Raw genomic sequence first — 21,546 nt, 5'->3', positions numbered from 1 at the left:
CATCTGACCTTCTGTGTTACACCACATTCCCACAGGCAAAGACTGGGGTATGGCCCTCTTTTTTCAAAGGCTTCATTGACGGAATTGATCTGCAAATACATATGTTTCATTTTAAAATGGCGATGTCTATTTTATCAATTGATCAGCTTAATGATTTTTTGTATGGAAATTGAAGAATAAGGTTCATTTGTAGTGCGTCAATACTGTGCTTTAGATGCTGGAAAAAATTAAAACAACTCCAATCAATAATTAAAAATGATAATTAAAAATGATAAAATAACGGTTGAATTAATAGTGTTGCTATACAGTGATAAATGTTGAGACCAGGGCCAGTATTCAGTATTGATCTTAGCCTTATCCTTGTCATCGAAATTAGACTTTTGGATGAACAAGCCCGAATTCTTATGCTATTGCATGAAATCATATTTTTGAACAAGCCGTGCTATATAAAATTCAGAATTTGAGCAAGCCCGGAAGTCATTTTACCAGTGCAGGGCTTGTGGGCTGGTGCTTATTTCGACCACTGGCTTCAATCAAAGTTGCTTAATAAATACAGCCCCCAGTGAGGGCTTTACCTAGTCATTGATATACAAAAACATCTAACATTGTTTTGCACAATATCAGTTTTGATAAGAAGAAAATATTACTCTATTTATTAGTCCTTTTTTAGAGGAGGAACTGTCAATGTCAGGGGTGTTAAATATTCATACAGACTTCTCAGGGATGTGATTGACCTGGCAGCCGGAGGGCTGAAACATTTTGGCCATGGGTTTATGGGGCGCTCTTTGGGTCAAAAGCGCACTGCTGTAGAAGAAAAAATGGCTTTTAAGAAGCTCTTTTGAGGGCTCTCCTGACTTTAAATTTGAAGCAAACTTGACTATTAACTTAAACAACTGAAAGCTACCAAATATTTTTTTCCGGGTAACTTTTTTTTTTGGGGGGGGGGGGAGGGATCTCAGGGGCCATTAGATCCTTAATGTGATATAATATTGTGTAAACACATAGTTATTATATTAGTCAGGCAGGTGCATTGTTACCTTTGTGAGCACTTTTTCAGTCAAAGAAGCATAGTTCGTAACTTACTGTCAATCATATTATAGCATTTAACTAAAATTTAGCCTACTTTCAGTACAGGTACAATGGTATGTAATCACAGAAGTATGATTCTAGAGTGCCGTAAGATCTTAAACAAGTTGAATCCAAGTTTGTGTATATATGGTATTAATATGAGCCATAATCAGTTGTAACTGAATCTATTAACTGGCGTAGATTGAAATTGGTATGATATAAGTGTGCAATAGAAGCTCTTTCATTTTGATCATAATTGAAATCTCCCAATAAAGCGATCTTGACCTGTAATAGCTTTTTTGAGTTTTTGGAAAAGAACTGAATTATTTGAAAGTGTTGCTTCCTTTGGTGGGCAATAAGGCCTAAAAAAAATAATTGTTTGGTTAGGGTTACATCCTTTTAAAAAATAGGTAGGGTATTTATCTTTTTTTATTTATTTATTTTATTAGGCTTTATATAGGAATGTCATTTTCATCATTGGAGAATGGTGTTAAAGTTATCTTCTGTATAAGCATTTAAGGTTTTAAACTACTGTAACGTGCGACGCCAATGAAACACCAACAGATCCCTTCAGAGAAAAGCATGATCGACCCTGAAGGGGCCCACTGGTCTTTATATACACTAACTTCTCTATTCTAACAGATACTGGGTTTTGCTAATTTGCATATTACCAACCAAGTTTACATACGTATACCGAACGTAATTCCGTTTTATACGGAATATTATAACGCACATCCGCCCCCTACTGCGGACCGTTACACTTTGAACGCACATCAGTTTTCATTTTTTTTCAAACTGACTATAAAAACGGTAGGGTCAGCGCCTATACCGTACGTGGGGTCGGGGGGTACCGGATGTTTCGTCACCTTACCATTTCGTCTACCTTATTTTATAGTACAAAATGGGTAGTTGTTTCGTCAACATATTTTTACAGTTCGTCAACCTTATTATAAGTAGCAATTAATGCAACTATTATGTCCAATTTATTAGGTGTGAGCAAACACCAATTTAGGAAGAAAGGAATAATTTAGTAGACTAGATCATTTTATTGAATATTTTACCTTCTGATGTGTATGTTGACATGCGTAGTGTGTGAAATCGTTTATTACTCAAAACCGTGTTTTTGCATATTTTTTATTTAAAATAGCATTGTTAATAAATGAAGAAATCTGGGTGTTTAAAACTATTTAATAAATATAAACAGGATAGCATATATATTTTTAACTCAACAATCTTAAAGTTAAAAAGTTAACAGTTATTTATGCAACTTTAATAAACACAATATTTGACACATCATTTACACAACAATCTCAATATATTTATTTATGTGACATACATGACTATGCATTTTACACTTACAGTCAGATTATGAAATTCATGGGCATATATATGACAAAGTCAATAATGAAAAATAAATGGACATGAGTTAGATTCTGATTTTAATTCGTCATGTCACCGTCGTGTACGTCGTCTGAAGGATTCGTTGGTCCCAGTCCCGCAATGTTGCTGATCGTCCGAAGTAGTTGGACGATGGTGGTGAGCTCGTCCTCCTCGTAGTGGTCCCAGGCGTCGAAGAGTCGTCCATGAATTGAAGCATACTTCTTACGTTGGATGCGGGTCAGCAGATGTTCGCTGAAAACTTCTCGGATTGCCTGCCATGTGGCGGCCTCGAAGTCCAGCATGAACCACTCCACCAAGGGCTGGCCTATGTGTCGTAGCAGACTTCTCAGCACCTCTATGTAGTCGTGTTTAGTTCTTCGTGACATCAGTACGTAGACAAGTGGGACCTGCTTTGTGTCCTCACCCTTCTTTACAAAGCAGTGGATGGTGGCGAGCTGATAAAACGGATGTTTCACCAGCTTGAAGGTCCCGTCTATGAACCATCTCCTAGACTGTCGGAGGTGGTGTAGCTGCTGCTGCGTCGCGAAGATGATATGGCGCTGACCGTCGACCCGTATATCGTCAAGGATAAACTCCTCGCCGATGAATTCCCGCTCCAACTGGAATTCAAGGTCAGCTGGATCATCTGGGCGTTGCCGTCTGTGATGGTTTGCCGCTCGCGCCAAGCCAAATGTATTTTTTCAGGCCTAAACAAAACAAATGAATAAATTGTTTCTGAGCTGTGTAATTGCACACTCGATACTTGCAGCACCATGAATTTTTAGCATTTGCAATAAAAACAGTTAATACACAAATCAAACCTAAATTAACTATAATAGTTACGCAGTCTATTGAGTAACCCTACTTTAACCTACTTTCTACGTCTATTTTTAGACTTGGATGTAAACACCGACTATAATGCAGTTAAATACAGACCGACAGGCTATACAAAGCTGATGCACAATAATTTCAAGTTTTAGATGGCAAAAATAATACTCACTATACACATAGACGTTAGAGTTAGTCGCATTCATAGTCCTTGTTTTGTTCTGTGACAGCGTGTGTAGGACTCCTGTCAATAGGAAGAATTTAAACTGAACCGTGAACGAAAATAATAATAGCAACAAAACTTCTAATTTCCTACAAAGTAAGATATCTATAGCTTAATAACTGACCGAACTAATTTTTCAACTGTATGTGCTCCTACATATCATTTTCAAAATATCAGAACAATATACCAAAATAAAGAACAAACTAATTTCGTTCGAAAACTCTATTGTAAGTAGTCACTCATTGTGTACACACCGGTCTTACTGACCGGTGTGTACACAATGAGTAGTCACTCACCGAAACATGCCGGCCGATGATTGGAAGATGCTTGGAACGATGTGTATTCATACATTATTTGAAACATATCAATCAAATTCCTTGAATACTAAAATGCAGACCTAAGGGCTGAACAATGGATATGGAGGAAAAGGCTGACCAAAAAATGAATGAAAATATTTTGATATTTTTTTTAAGTGTTATGGGTCGCCTAGTTTTGAAATTTATTTAATGTACGTGGTGTGGCCTAGATCTAGATTGATACTTCTATATCTACAAATGATTAAAAAGTCATCCATCCTTAACTAAACGCTCTTATAAATTATACAAATATTTATGATAAATCAGGTATAATACATTCAATAGTACAAGGAAATCAAAATAACCCATAAAAATTAATTCAACAGAAATAATTCAATTTTCAATTTTCTGGCCAGCGTTTTCCCTCTTTATTTATATGGTCAGCTATCGGGTCAGTCTTTTAGCGCAAGACAACGCGCACCTGCTAAGATAGTTCCAAATGGCGATGTTTTGTTGAAAGAAGCCGATCTGAATACGTTTTTCATAAAACACTAGTGTCATAAGAGAAAGGTATAACCTACAAACAATTCATGTGTAACCATTGTGTTTTTATTTAACAATACACTGTGAATATTGTGGAGTTACAGTCGAAGAATATATTTTACAATATGAATCAGCCGCCTTTGGGCGCTACTTGACTCGCGTACTTATGAATAGCGGACAAAAGGTTTATTTTATTTGGCCGTGCACTTCCGTTTAAAACTGGTTCCTGGACGCTTCTGTTTGAGGTATGAAGCCGGGGAACAAATGATGCATGCTTGCATTCGGAGCTCCTCGGCCATTTTTTCAAAAACAACCTCGGATGTATGCCGGTACATCAGTTGAAGAAGTTCTTAAAATTTTGAATTATATCATAAATGAAATGTAGTGTTATAGAATTGTATTTATTGATCGGAGTTTAAATTGAGTGTCGGTGAAGTATATTATTGCGAACATAATTAAGATTTCCAAGAGTAAAGTCATAAAAATTACCTGCTAAATAAAATTACTACGCGATCTACTTGCAGCGGACTTAAACGTACCTCTTTTTTGAGTATGTAAACCGTCCAAATACATCCGAGGTTGTTTTTGAAAAAAATGGCCGAGGAGTTCCGAATGGCATGCTTGTCGAAAAGTAGCATGATACCTATGAACGGCACTGCTTCGCAGTACCGTCCAAAAATTAAGTTATAAATTATCATTATAAATATAAGTTAAAAACGTACTACAAGTCTATATAAACACTGATATGTTAACATGCTTAAAGACTGATATGTTAACATGCTTAAACACTGATATGTTAACATGCTTAAAGACTGATATGTTAACATGCTTAAACACTGATATGTTAACATGCTTAAACACTGATATGTTAACATGCTTAAACACTGATATGTTAACATGCTTAAAGAAATAACATGCAAAAATACTTTACATATTAAGGAAAAACATTTGGCAAGCACAATTGAGTGACTAAAATCGCTTAAATACATAACAATTAATGAGATAAAAACAATATTAATAGAGCAGTATTGACAGGTAGCCACTGAACAAATGAAAAGAGCACACTAAAACAAGCATAGTATACATTAAAACAAGTAGCTAAAACCATTTAACTGCACTGAAAAGCATAACGCAAAAGACATACATTACAAGCTCATTTATGAACCATAGCACAACGAAAAAAAGACAGCAGCTTCATAAACATTATAAATCAGTATACATGCACATATTTGTATATCTATGCAATTCTTTTTTTTAAATACTGGTCAACTTGACCAGATTCGAACATGATATGTTTGTGGTGGTGTTGTTGTTGTTGATGATAATGTTTTTTTTGTTTGTTTTTTTCCACCGGCCCCCGCCCGATTTTTTCCATTTTAATATGCATGTGCGGGATAATTATCATCCATACTGGACTATCTAGACATAAACATGTAGCCCCTGGTCTAGTGTTCGCTCTTTTTCACGTATATATAATTTATTTTCCCAATTTGAATATCTTTTATAGAATGAATTAGGCGTGGATCAAAAACCGTTTTTCCTACAATGAACCTGAACCAGAAGCGTTATAAAAATCAAAGCGCTGAAAGCGCTGAGGAACGGTGGCCCCGAGAGAGTAAGCAATTTATTCAAATGATGACAGGAATTTCAGAAACGAATTGATAGGAACACACAGGGAAGTTGAAAGGTGGGGTTGATATGTTTTACAACAACGTACGAGTTGACAGGCTTCAATTTTATTAGGCGTGATATATACATATAAAACATATATATACAGTGTAAGATAAAAAATAATGTATGTAGGATATGTTTGAACGTTCCCAAGGGATAAGTTTCACAATGGAAATGAACATCACGTTAATTTTGAACAAGAGCTGGCACAGAGACAGCGGGCTCGACTATTCCGCCGCTTTTCAGTGTAAGGATTGAAAAGTTTTGGCGAAACATGCATGGATCGCTGTTAGATAAGATTTCAATGCAAATCATGTGGTGAGATATAAACAGAAATGTGGTTACATGGAAAATTTCAACCAGAATGTTTAAGTCTAATAATAAAGGGCAATTATTTGCAAAATACAGTTATATATCTTGGTTATTCAATGACATTTAGTGGTTGAATACCATTCTATAAAGTCTCAATGCAATACATCGAGTAGTTGCTGAGAAATTTACCTATGTGTGCTTACACGCAAAACCTTAACTAGAATTTCTATGTCGAATAATAAAGGGCAACTATTTGCATTTAATGAAACTAGAGCTATCTTACATGGGGAAGTTTGATGGTTGAGTACAATTTTATGAGTCTCAATGCAATACATCACGTAGTTGCTTTGATATTTATATAATGTGTGCTTGCACACAAAACCTTAATCAAAATATCTAAGTCGAATAATAAAGGCCTATCATTTGCATTAAATGCAAAGTCAAGTTATCTTACTTGGTTAATTAATTAGGTTGGATGGTTGAGTACCTTGTAACATGTCTCAATGCAATACCTCAAGTAGCTGCTGAGATATTAACCTATGTGTGCTTGCACACAAAACCTTAACCTGAATTTTTAAGTCGAATAATAAAGTCCTATTATTTGGATTAAATGCAAACTACAGTTATCTAACTTTGTGAATTCAGTAGATTGGATTGTTGAGTACCATTGTATCAAGTCTCAATGCAATACCTCAAGTACTTAATGAGATATTAACCTATGTGTGCTTGCACGCAAAACCTTAACCAGAATTTCTACGTCAAATAATAAAAGCCTATAATTTGCATTAAATGCAAAGTAGAGTTATCTTACTTGGTTTATTAAGTAGGTTGGATGGTTGAGTAACATTGTTTCAAGTCTCAATGCAATACCTCAAGTACTTAATGAGATATTTACCTATGTGTGCTTGCATGCAAAACCTTAACCGGAATTTCTTAGTCAAATAATAAAAGCCTATAATTTGCATTAAATGCAAAGTAGAGTTATCTAACTTGGTTAATTAAGTAGGTTGGATGGTTGAGTACCATTGTATCAAGTCTCAATAAGATACCTCAAGAAGTAACTGAGATATTAACCTATGTGTGCTTGCACGCAAATCCTTAACCAAGGTGTGACGCCGACACTTGGGTGAGTAGTATAGCTCTCCATATTCTACGAATAGTCGAGCTAAAAATTGATATGATAATACCATCTGTATGCAGATAGAACATGGAAACAAACAACATAGCAAATGAAAAGTGTTTTGTACAAACAAGTAGTACAATGTTTTATTTACATATCAAAATCAACGTAAAGTAGTAATACATTCAGTAAATGTCTGTTTTGGAAATATGTATGTGAGCAAACTATGCATGTTTTGATGAGGTTGGCAATAAACACATGTGTAAATGTACATGAAATATGTCAACATTATCAACACTGAAAGAACATGTACAAATGTATGAACGAAACATTGATGTGTCGTCAGTGTTAATGCACCACTTTCAATAAAAGTTTCAGTATAAAGCAACAACTGGTACAAAAAAAATGTGGACATTGCAGCATTGCTATATTATGATAGATGGCACAGTGTAATTGCAAGCATGTTTAGTTGTGGAATACGAATGAGTAAGAGATGCTTATGAGTAAGACTGTTTGTTATTATTCAGTAAAATTTACATCGAAATTGGCTGATGAAATAAACAGAGCATCTGAAAAGTTTATGGTCAGTTCGTGGTACATCTGATATCCAAAACAAGTGACAGTTTGTGTGCTCCTCCTCATAATGATTTCCATGGCAACAGGGCAATGGTCCATTTAGAACGTCTGAATGTTCTTCGGATAGTGGCTTGAAGGCGTGTTACATCACAGCTGAGTACATCAGAGCTGAATAAATCAATACCATGGTGGCATTGACTTCCTGAAGGCTTCAGTTTTCTGAAAGTACATGTACCACATACATAGTCATTAATATTCATTGCATGATAGAGGGGGGAACAGACTTCAAAACTCATATAGTTCATCTGCAGGCTATATGCAACACATACTGAAAGTTTGGAAATGATATATTAAACAATAAATGATTGAGACAAGTATTAGCACCTGTGGTATTTTCATAAAAAGCAGAAACAGCCATTTCCCTCAAATGGTAAGCTGCAAACCTTTAAAGAGCCATTATTTCCTTATGCATTGGAATAATCTGACCAAGTAAAGTTTTCCTTGTTGCTTTCAATGGTGTCTACAGAACAGCACCACAAAAATGACCTGCCTACTCTTATAAGTTTTTTTCTAAGCAAAATAAGGTTTTCGCACTTCTTTTGCACTTAGAGTTTTATATAAACAAGAGGCCCAAAAGGGCATATGCTCTACTGGCTGAGTGGATCTGGCTGGTTTTCAAAAGGAACCGAGCTCTTATGGATATGTAGATACTGTACAAGTTTCATCGAGATACAATCAAAGCTGAAAGCTGTATGATGTTAACGAACAATTGTTAACTGACAAACTGATTTTTTTTATACTATCAAGGCCCATAATCTAGGCATGCCTGAGCGGATCTGGCTGGTTTTCGAAAGGAACCAAGCTCTTATGGATATGTAGATACTCAGTACAAGTTTCATCGAGATACAATCAAAACTGAAGGTTGTATCGTGTTAATGAGCAATTGTTTACAGGATTTTTATACGATCAAGGCCCATATCTAATCAAGCATGGTCGGATCTGGCTGGTTTTCAAAAGAAACCGAGCTCTAATGGATATGTAAATACTGTACAGGTTTCATCAAGATACCAGCAAAACTGAAGGCTGTATCGTGTAAATATGAATTGTTTACAGACGCACATACTACGTACAAATTACCATCGCATAAGCTGTTCTGACCTTTGGCAAGTAGAGCTAAAAATGACATAGAGCCAAACTGAAATGCTTCAACTTGTCAAAATTTTGCTGTTCTTATCCACTTATATAAAGGTAACAATACTGTTCAGTTTAACAAAAGAAATTTAGTGATAATGTGTTTATAGACAGTCTAAACACCACTATATGCCAAACTGTTTGCTTCAGGGACAAATGGCGCAACAAAAGAAATTGTAAAAAAAAAAAAAAACTGAAAGATTCATGACAACTACTAGTGTTTTCATGTATGAGGTGGCTACATGATGTAGAAAATGCAGAGATAGCATTAATATGCCCATTTTTATTTTTATTTTACTTTAAGTATCTGTTTTGAAGGCTAGATTTGGCATTAAAATCAGAGTACAGCACTTCACCAATGTCTATAAGTTGCTTATTTACACCTGATTTGCTATAAATCTCACTCTTGTGATCATTTACACACAAACAAGTACTACAGAGTTGACTTACATATTCATTCTCCTGAATTATTGGATTCAGAGCTGCATCTCCTGGATTCAGATTGAAGGACTACCGGTGGGAGGAAAAAGGCTCAGCTAACTGGAGCTTATTGGCACATCATGATCTGCAAGCAAGACACAAAAGCAATGTTTTACACGTATAAAACTATCTGCTAATACTGTTAAAGCTTGAAAAAGGCATTTAAACACTCATTTTAGGCATACACAACCTTTTATGTGGTCATAAATGTGATAAATATGCAGAAAAGCTCATGAATTGAAAGATTTTCAGGACAAATTTTATGAAATATATAGTCTTTTGGACATTTTGCTATCAGATTTTAATAATTCAAAGGTTAATCTCATCTTATTGAGTACCCAGATGCATTTTGAAAGCATTAAAACCAGACATGCTTAGAATTTCTTCTTACTTGGAGACAGTATTCCTTTCCATCAGTCTATTAATTTCATAATCATCATGATCATCTTCTTCATTACAGAAATGTATTTCAATTTACCTGAACCTAATAAGATGGTATGTTATGCACATAAATCAACATTGCTAAAATCGTCCATCTGCAATTTTAAATTCATCTACAACATTGTGGTGAAAGTATTAGTATATGTTAGCCGGTTATATTTCGGTATATGAATCAAGTAAGCTTTGCGCATGCGTGGCAGCGAGCGGCGCTCTCGAACTGCTAACCCTGGACCCGACAACACGTGTTTGAGGGATTCATTCTAATCTACGGCTGTGCTGTCCAACCTACAGTAACCGTGAGTTGAGTAAATACAATAACATTGCCAAAAAGACAGTTTATTTTAACTGAAACTTAAAATTCACTCCTAAGATCCATCATTAATTGTATTGATAGTTGGCTGCGGTGAAATGATGTAAAAATGCTTATGTCCCTTTTCAGTGATCATTAGTATGCAAAAAGAGAATATCTGCTGGATTTTGTGTCTGTTTAAATTTTCAATGTCAGGGTATCAAATTTCACTTCCGCTTTCTTTTCCATCAACCAATTTCCATCAATTTGACCGAATTTAGAATCTATTGCATTACATTAAAGATATACACATTTGTTAAATTATATGCTTAAACAATAAAAAGAATTTTACTTACCTACGAATTCCTAATTTGATGTAAATGCCTTTAGTTCAGCTCGACCTACAGGTTACACACCACCATTGTCATTTCCTCTATAATTCAATGTGAAATGATTATTTTTAGACAACATTTAAAGGCATTTCGAGCGAATGCAGACTATGATAAACATATATATTCTTAAAGTACAAGCTTTAAATTACCTTTGAACTGGCTTATTGTCTAAAACCGGATCATTATGTTATATATGTGAATTTAAGGTGAGTCGCATGTTACTAAACCATCTGTACAATACGTTTAAGAAACATTAGCTGATACAATGTACAATAATGAAAACAATATCATAATTTATCCAGATATCTAAAAATGTTTTTCGAAATCCATCGGAAAGTATTTTTTTTTGCATTGTTTTGGGAAGAACATAAATAATCTACAATGTTGTTTACTTTACTCAGACATATATCAGCTGATATGGTCATGAACTTATATTTCTTCTTGAAGTCAATTTATTTATAGTAGCTGAAACATTCCTTTTTGACCAGTTTTTAAAGAAAACGGGGTTAAAAAAGTCAGTATTTTATGGTTTAGCTCAGCATGATATAAGATTGATGGATAGTGAGTTGGTGTTTAAATACCTAGATCGGGATCGCATTTTAGATGGTGGAGTCATTGAAACTGTTACCAAAAATAGAAAAATGGTTTCCGCTCAATTGAATGTAACTTGATTTAAAACTAGAAGTATCAGTGAAAGAGATTTATACCCACGAACGCCGCCCTAGCTATAAATGGCAGTGAACTGTTTTGAAAGCCCTCCTATAAATAGAATACCGTTTTTGTTAATTTTTAGATTTTTTTTTAAGTAATAAAATTAAGTATTTTTAACAATATCAGTGATGCTAATTCTGAGATTTCTGATGTTCTAAAGCATAGAATATAAAACTGTATTCGACCAAGTTACATGCAATTCATACCAATGGCCTAAAAAGTAATGTTTTCTTATCAACACATTTAAGGAAAGGTGAGGTGTACAATTGCACATTGTTATCTACCAATTTGTTAAGTTGCATCCAATATCTACCACTCATTTTTGGACGGTGCCCCTAAGTAGGCACATTAGCCGTCAAATATACAGACCAATTTACTTACTAGTATTTAGCTTACACCAACGGCGATGGAAATAGTTCGGTATTTAATGTTTTCAATACGAAGATGGATTTTATTGTTGCTGCAGAATTTCAAATAATATGTAAACAGAAGTACAAGAGGTATCAAACTAAGAACTATGTTGACCATATGCAGCTTGAAACGCATAAACAGAGTGATATATTAATGCGGAAATACGACCTCTGTATTTCACTAAATTGCTAGTTTACTTTCATCGTTTATATCATCCAAATCACCTTACAGGAAATATATTCATGCGCCAGACGCAGTAGTTCTTACTAAAAATGTTTCGAACTGAATGCTGAAGTACATGGTTGCTAAACAGAATGTTTTCATTACTTTTTTAAGATTTATATTTTAAACTTTATCATAATGTAGACTCTTTAAGTAGAAGCATCAAAATACGATGTGTTAATGACCTGACCCAAAATGACCCGGTTTATTCAAAATGGCGGACGAAACAACAGATGTCCGTGGAATTTCCGATGTCAAGTGGGATTTTAGGCATCAAACTGCAGTATAACAATGGATTGTTAGTGTAAAACAGGTAAATTAAAAATAATTAACTGAATAACATCATCACCTTGAAGTCATATTGGCTGAATTTAACGCAATACCATTAATGACTGAAATACATCTGGTGAAAGGTCATGGTCACCCACTTTTAAAAGTAAAATGGCAGTAAAACATGGAAATTCGAACTTAATGAAAATCCAAACAACAATAACGTAAACGACGTTATTGTTTTCATTGAGTGCTTCGTGCCATAAGTAGATGTTAATTATGTAAAATATAGATGTGAAAAATAATGATAATAACTCAAAACTACTCGCACTGTGAGTCACTGTTGTCATATTTTTGCAAAAAAACAAGTCATTCAAGATTTGAACATGTCAAGTATTAGCCAAAAAGAATCTTCGTTTAGGGTATTTTTTTAGAATCTTAATATTAATTGTGTTCCCTTAATGCTATGTTGACTGATTCATACCACTGTAAAATTATTTCTTCAACTGTAACACTTAAATATTAAACACTGCATTGTTAAATAGAAACACAAAAGTTATACATAATATACTTATAGTCTAAAATAATAGACGTGTTTTACGGGATTCGACATTTCAAAAATCATAAAAAAATCCTTCAATGTACAATTATTTGGACTAAATATACTTAGTGCTGGGAAATGTCATTCTTGGCTAGAAGAACAAGTTGGATATGGACATGAAGAGTCGCAAAACAAAAATTGTCAAAGACTATGAAGCGGCTGTTTATTTGGACTAGTCAAGTATTAAATTCCCAATAAGAAAAAGTTACAATAAAAACTGATCCTGGCATTAGGATACGGAGCTAGCCCGGTTGTATTATCGGGACGGTGCTAAGCCCCAGCCTTAAATGCCTAGAATTGAAATCTACTACATATTCTCTATCATTGACTAGACATTTTTAAGGTAAGTGTAATTTAGTGCTGGGAAATGTCATTCTTGGCTAGAAAAACAAGTTGGATATGGACATGAAGAGTCGCAAAACAAAAATTGTCAAAGACTATGAAGCGGCTGTTTATTTGGACTAGTCAAGTATTAAATTCCCAATAAGATAAAGTTACAATAAAAACTGATCCTGGCATTAGGATACGGAGCTAGCCCGGTTATATTATCGGGACGGTGCTAAGCCCCAGCCTTAAATGCCTAGAATTGAAATCTACTACATAATCTCTATCATTGACTAGACATTTTTAAGGTAAGTGTAATTTACAGTATTTTCTTGTATGTTAGAATTAACAATGTAAAAGATAATTTGTAACTTAATTGTGCATGCTCTGGATATCAATACTGATTAAATGTATACTAGTATAACTTAACAGATATTTACAGTGTTTTAGTAGCCCAAACAATTCTTTTTCACAGAAAAAATGATCAAAATACTAGAATGTAGACAGGATTTTGACATTTTTTTGGCAAATTTTTCAAGTACAATTGATTAAATTGTTCTGTTGCAATTTTGGGCAATTTATTCTTTATGGTATTCCTATCAAGCATTATACATGTATGTCTATAAAAGATCAATAAAAACAAGCCATACTACTGTAATGTGCGCGGCCAACAGATCCCTTCAGAGAATAGCATACTTAACCTTGAAGGGGTCAACTGGTCTTTTATATACATATATTCTCACTCCACACAAAGACCTGGTTATGCAAATTTGCATATATAATCAAGGACATCAACATACCATGAAAGCACTTTCCTCTACAGCGGAACGTTACATTTTCCTTATTTGTTATTTTTATTTATTTCTGAAGACAGCGTGAACAATTATAAAAAAGAAGTGTCAGTCATTCGGTCTGACAGCCTCTGACTTTTTTTTTTAATCCGAAAGAAAATGTGCAATTTTAACATCGCAATGTTTTAACAGTCTTGCACAGTGAGTGACTTGTGATCAAAATTGTGATTTGGTTGATTTTGTGGCAATGTGTATATCTTGGACTTTACTGATTTCTTGGTTATCGCATAGCCTGTTCCAAAAGATAAAGCATTTGGAGATGTCAGTTAAAACCTGACAAACATAAAATGCTTTTCCTTAATACAATATCGATATTTTCAAAACACCCTTTTTTAAAACTTGTTTTAAAAGATGTTTACGGATAAGATGAATCCTATTTTGAACATCTATTAGTTAAGACTAAGAAATAACGAACCCTTAACAATAACATATTTAGAATAAACCTACATTTAAGCCAATGCAATTTCAGATAGGCATAAATAAAGAGCTATAATCATTAACAGTTTCAACCCTTGAGATTTGTTTAACCTCAGCCTACTGACTGTCACTCACCTGATGCACAACCCCTGCACTAGATTTTACGTTGACAATGTATCAGACAATGAAGTTGTATTCTAAGTCAGTAAGCCGACCCGACGTAATTAGTTTAATGATTAAACAGTGCTCATTATCTACAATCACTCCGCCCATTCTTAATAATGTCTTGTCATTAAGATTTTTTTCATGTTTTCTATTACTTGTATACGTACCTTATATCACATGTTTTCTGTCCTAAATACACATGAGGTATATTAATATAATATTGGTCTATTACTATTGGTCATAAAAAATATCACGACTCCAACATTAATGACAAAACGTTGTTGGTTCAGGACAAGTCACGCGGTGACACCACATTTTTCCAAATTTATATTATACCAAAATGGCGTCTATATTCGGATTTTGATGAATATTCTGATGAATAAATGAAATATTTAAACATGTAAACAGGTTGTCGACGTGATACATACTACGTTACAGGGTAAGTAGGTGACTTAATATTGGATATAGGGGGGGGGGGGGGCAAGAATCCATATTTAGGTTCGAGATTCACTCACACCCAATATAGTTTCCTTTACCCCGAATATCCCCTATCAGGTCAACTCCTGACCATGAAACTTATAGTATTACTCCAAATGTTTGTTAACAAATTCATTGGCCAGAATAGTTTTAACAAGCAATTTTCAAATGATTTATTTATCATTTTGTATTCATTGTGATGAAAATTGATATGAAAACAGTTAAAAACAAATTTCCAACCAATTCTTAAGAGGAAAATGTCATACTTATCATGATTTCATGATAAAATTTTAAATCGCGTTGGGTACTAAATGGGTTTAAATAGGAAATGACGTCATGAACACATAGTTACTTATGACGTCATCTTACCCGAGATCATTATGATGTCACGATTAAAAAGAAAGAGTTTAGTTTTTGTTTTGTTATTCCTACTGCTGTACTTGATATCATCTTTATATGTATTCTTCGTACAAACAGTATAAGAATGATCGCATGATTCTGTGGTTTGAAATAATTCCGAGTAAAACATTTCTGCAATGCATGTAGCGCGGGGAATAGCATCGCTTTGTGGTATTCTTTTTTCAATAGAGCAGGTAAAACAGGTCGGTTGTTTTTGCTGTCTTTTCTTGAAGAACATTTTGATAAAAAGAATCTGACACTCGTCATCATATATTATAATAGACTGTTTTATTCAACTCGTCCAGGAAATATGTTAGTAAGCTTGACAAACGCTTACTTACTTACACATTTCCTGAACTTGTTGAATAAACTGTGAATTTTGTAATTACAAATGTACTCCTGATGACTCCTGATCCACATTTGAAACTAGGGAGTTTCATCATTGAGATTTAGCCATAGAATTTCATAAAAAGGTTTGCATATTTCCATAAGAGTAAAACCTCTGCGATTTTGTACCGTTTAGATACTAGATAAAATTGCATGGTGCAATAAGATGCAAGGTTTCCATTAAAGGAAGTTTGGAAGCACATTTACTCCCCAAAATATTGTCCAAATCTCGTTCGAAGTACAAAAACTTGTTGGTGAACTTTTCAAAAGTAAAGGCTTGGAAGTTAAGAATATCAAAAACAGGTGTCCATGTTATTTTATGGCCACATTCTCAATAAGTCTTGATATCAAATGAATTCTTTAGATACACTTTTGTGGAGTTTGCAATTTATAGTTACAAATTATTTAACATTGTAAGTATCTATCTAGTTGGACAAAAGTGGAAAATTCTGAAAGTTCCTGAAGCATACACAGTATGTGTATACCACGCGATAAATTACGTCATGAATGCTACGTCGGAAGGCAACATTTTGCTTAAAATCAAGACTTAAATCAAAGATAACTTTTCTTTTACTGCACCATTTTAAATAAAATAAAGGGCAGTTTATGCCGCTAAAAGAGCCCCGCCTTCGTTTTATTACTGAAGTTTGATAAGGTGGTTAGTTTCTTCGAACACTTCGACACCTGTTTTCAAAATAATGTTGTGACAGTGCTCCGTCAGACGGACGTATTGTGAAAAAGTTGGTCGAAGTGTTTTTATTAAAGTTTTATAAAAGATCGAAGGCGGGGCTCCGTAAGCGGTGTAGACTGCGCTATGTTTCATTTAAAATGGCGAAAAACTAGAAAAATTATCTTTGTTTTAAGTCTTCATTCGAAGAAAAATAATGCCTTCCGAAGTAGCATTTATGACGCAATTTATCACTTGGTATACACACACTGTTACATGTTTCAGAGTAAAACTTAGATATTTATGTTGAGGATTTAGTTCTAGTTCATTCTTCTAGTTTCATCAGTCTTAAAGGAATCCCTGATCAGATATCATCACCTCCTCCACTTAAGATGACCCTTTGTCTTAGTGGCACGTGAGTTCCAACACACAGGTTTTATTTAAAGATGCACTCTTAATCACAAAAAATATTTACCACAATGAATACAATTGTTTTAATATACCAAAAAGGAAGAATAATGTCGAAATCAATTGTTTCTATTAAGGATATCGATTTTAATATGAAAGAAAGGTGCAGAAAACACAGTATTTCTACCCTTTGGTACGATAGTAAATCGCAGTAAATCTTTTAGCATTCACCAATCATTTAATATTTTTGCGTATTCAGCAAGTTCAGTAGTGAATATTTTCCATGAATGCATTATTTAGGAAGTAGTTAAAGGTTTATTACTCAATTTTTATAATTCTTATACATGTGTCTGTATTGATATTGAATAAGAGTGTCACTTTCAAATGCATTGTCATTATATTAAAGAAATTTATATGAACATTTGAGAATGTTTCATCTTGACATTTAAATTCCTACATGATAATGCCCTGACATGTTCTCTATCTTGTAATTTATGTTGACATTACCTGATACATTCAACATATTCTCAGTTTTATTTATGCTGACTGTACTTGCTTCCTTGTAGCTATTTTCCACAAGTTTGTAAATATATGCAATACACAAAACTAGTTTATGCACATCTTTTTACTTTGTATGTGGGTGCCTATTTGTATATCATTTAGAAATATATAAATTGACCATGGATGATTCCATACTTTGAAATACATTAAAAACTCAATAGTATGTTCTATGATGTTCCTGTGTCCTGCTGTTTCTTTCAAAATGCTCAAAGTGAGCTATCATTATATCCAGTTTCTATAATGCGTAGTACATGTATGTCATCCACAATCATCAGGCTAAGCATACCTTGTCAAGTGGCCCCTAAGTAAGCTCCGACTAGTATGCAGAAGCAGACGATAAGATTATTATTAAGTTAATTTGAATAAAATAACTTATTGATAAATAACAACTAGAATTTTTCACAATGGAAAGACTGTCTATTTTTAATTTCAAATTTAGGTTTATAACAAAGGTCGCATTAATTTGTTTTAAGAAACATCTCAAAACTCCGGGTTTCTCTGTTTTCCTTTTTTCTCCATAATGAATAACTTAGTTTATACTAGTTTAATGATTTATTAATACTATTAAATTAACCTGGTTGTTTCTTTGCAATGCATTTATTTCTAATTTAAATGCAATGCAAAACTGTTATATCAAGCAGCAAATGAGTTACAAATGATCATAGCCATACTCAATATAATTTTGACACTTTCATTTGTGACATTTGAATGAAAAAGCAGTGTATAACAATACTGTTCATAAGAGCAGATTGTAGAAGGTCATGGCGGGTAGCAACAGGCATCTGTAAGGCCCCGCCTTATCTTGAAGCTGATTTGTAAGTCGGGTATTGGATCGAGTAGTTTGACTGGCAGGTTGCTTCATGTTTATTGCTTGAAACAAGATCGCTCAACCCCCTGGACAGTTATGATAAAAATCAACGGGGATGTTCCTTAGGTGGTGCTCTTTCAAAGTTGTTGAAAATGAATTTAATTCAGAACTCTTGTTTCCATCCAAAAGAAAAAAAAAACCAAATATATATATATCGTCCTCGGATGACCCTGACTGGGACCTTTTTGACCTATTTTTAGAGCTATAGCAATTTAGACAGTATTGAAAGCAATACTTAGTGTTGTGTTTTGATGACCTAACCTGCAACCTTTTAACATACATTTAATTTTGAAGCTTAAGCCATGAAATTAAGACCTTTTATTCGAAAACAAAAATCAAAATTGTGCTTGGATAACGTTGATTGTGTTCTTTCACATAATTTCTTATTTTTTAAGCTTCTTCAATAAAAGTTGTACCATTTGTACAGTTTTCAAAACAAAAAGCAATGTTGTGCCTTGATGACCTAGAATGTGACTTTTTGACATACATTTTATTTTTGAAGCTACCGCAATGAAATTTAGACCATGTGTACAACTTTGAAAACAAATATCAATATTGTGCTTAGATGACCTAGATTTCTTTTTTAGTGATTGGTTTATGAGATCGTACTGGAGACGGAAATGATTGATTTTAACCTTTCGATTGTAAGTGTATGCACAGAAAAGTGTGGTTGAAAATTTAGAATTAGAGAATGATATTTGTTTGACTACTGTTAGAGTGATTTCGATTTATCTTTTGTAAAAATGTTTTTTTTACCTAATTGGCAAAAGGTGTAAAGAAATAATGTAATTTGTCGATTTCGAGGCGTATAAACAGAGGCCCGGAGGTCAATAACTCCTTTCAATTTTTGAGCATGCGCAAAGAATGGTTGGGTATAAAAGACTGGCGGGACCGGACCAAATCCGGACCAACGGGAATCTCCGAACTGTTAGGGAAATCGTTCGGAATTTTCCTAATTTTGTGTTGGTATAAAAAGACTGGCCGGACCGGACCAAATTAAAATACGCATTGCTATGTTTGATAGATATTGAATCTATAATTAAATATATTTTATTATGTCTGTCTGTGCGTCTGTTTGTGCGTCTGTCTGTATGTATGGCTGTATGTGCGTCTGTCTGTACATGCATCTGTATGTGCGGCTGTCTGTGCGCCTGTAAGTATGTCTGTCTGTCTATATGTATGTCAGTCTGTATGTATGTATGTCCCTATGTTTGATTGTCTGTGAAAATGTCTGTGCGTCTGTATGAATGTCTCTCTGTATGTATGTATGTATGTTTGTGCGTCTGTCTGTCTGTGTTATTATTATTATTATTATTATTATTATTATTATTATTATTATTATTATTATTATTATTATTGTTATTATTAATACTATTATTATTATTGTAACCTAACATAATAAAATATATTGATTAATAAATAATATATATATGAAACATAGCAATGCGTATTCTAATTTGGTCCGGAAATTAGGTAAACTTCCGAACGATTTCCGTAACAGTTCGGAGATTTCAGTTGGTCCGGATTTTTCATTCTGATTGAAATGCTAAAACAAACACGGGTATGTAATTAATGCTTTCTTTAATTGCGTTGTTTCGTCTATTTGTTGTAAACTGACGGCATGTGAGTACTGAACGTTCACCAGGTCTGACAAGTGGCTTTCCTCCTGGCTCTCCATTTTATTCCCTCTACAATTGCAGCTGCTGATCCAGTATTAAGTTTTCTAAGTCTTCATTTGAAGCAAAATATTGCCTTACGACGTAGCATTAATGACGTAATTTATCACGTAGTATACACACACTGTGATCTACGGCCAATGTCGTTCGCACCGATAACAAGCGCAATCGTCTGAATGGTATAAATAAACACTATGTTAACATCCATTTATTAATTTCAAACAATTCATTTAAGACTTTAAGTTTGCTATTTCTCAGTTTTTAGCTCACCTAAGCATGAAGTGCTCAAGGTGAGCTATTGTGATCGCCCTGTGTCCGTCGTCTGTCGTAGTCGTCCGTCGTCAATAATTTGACTGTTAACACTCTAGAAATCACAATTTTGGCACAATCTTAATGAAACTTGGTCAGAATGTTATCCTCAATAAAAACTTGGACGAGTTTGATATTGGGTCATCTGGGGTTAAAAACTAGGTCACCAGGTCAACCAAAAGGAAAAGCTTTTTAACACTATAAAGGTCACATTTATAACAATATCTTCAGGAAACTTGGTCAAAATGTTAATATTTATGATTTCTAGGTCAATTTTGAATCTGGGTCATGTGCGGTCAAAAACTAGGTCACCAGGTCAAATTGAAGGAAAAGCTTGTAAACACCCTAGAGGTCTCATTTATAACTGTATGTTCATGAAAGTTGGTCAGAATGTTAATAATAATAATCTTTAAGTTAAGTTTAAATCTGGGTTATTTGTGGTCAAAAACTAGGTCATTAGGACAAATCATAGGAAAAGCTTGTTAGCACCTTAGAGGTCACATTTATGACTGTATGTTCATGAAACTTAGTCAGAAGGTTTATATTGATTAGCTTGAGGCCAAGTTCGAATCTGGGTCATGTTCGGTCAAAAACTAGATCACCAGGTCAAATTTAAGGAAAACCTTGTTAACACTCTAGAGGTCACATTTATAATGTATCTTCATGAAAGTTGGTCAGAATGTTTATATCAACAATCTCTAAGTCAAGTTTGAATCCGGGTCGTGTGTGGTCAAAAACTAGGTCATTAGGTAAAATCATAGGAAAAGCTTTTAAGCACTCTAGAGGTCATATTTATGACTGTATGTTCATATAACTTACTCAGAATGTTTATATTGATTAGTTCTAGGCCAAGTTCGAATCTGGGTTCTGTGCGGTCAAAAACTAGGTCACCAGGTCAAATAATAGGAAAAGCATGTTAACACTCTAGAGGACACATTTATGACCATATGTTCAAGGAACTTGATCAGAATGTTATTCTTGATGATCTTTAGGAAGAGTTTGAAATTGGGTA

At 34.1% G+C, this 21,546-nt stretch overlaps 1 protein-coding gene across 1 annotated transcript; it reads right to left on the bottom strand.

The window, feature by feature from the left end:
* Positions 1–2,507: 2,507 nt before the first annotated feature.
* LOC128225672 (uncharacterized) lies at positions 2,508–20,227 on the bottom strand. The gene is made up of 2 exons (XM_052935584.1): positions 20,181–20,227; positions 2,508–3,108 (listed from the first exon to the last, which is right to left on the bottom strand). Exons 1-2 carry the CDS (start codon positions 20,225–20,227, stop codon positions 2,508–2,510), a joined length of 648 nt encoding a protein of 215 aa, XP_052791544.1.
* Between the last annotated feature and the right edge of the window lie 1,319 nt (positions 20,228–21,546).

This window comes from Mya arenaria, chromosome 1 (genome assembly GCF_026914265.1).
Source record: "Mya arenaria isolate MELC-2E11 chromosome 1, ASM2691426v1".
Classification (NCBI taxonomy): Eukaryota; Metazoa; Mollusca; class Bivalvia; order Myida; family Myidae; genus Mya; species Mya arenaria.
The sequence above is the reverse complement of the archived record's forward strand: the minus strand, read 5'-3'. Positions and strand labels throughout refer to the sequence as shown.

Coding starts and splice junctions, on each gene's coding strand:
- LOC128225672 (XM_052935584.1), bottom strand. CDS start 20,227: ATGGAGAGCCAGGAGGAAAGCCACTTGTCAGACCTGGTGAACGTTCA. Junction 3,109..20,180: donor TCAGACCTGGTGAACGTTCA/GTACTCACATGC, acceptor AAACCATCACAG/ACGGCAACGCCCAGATGATC.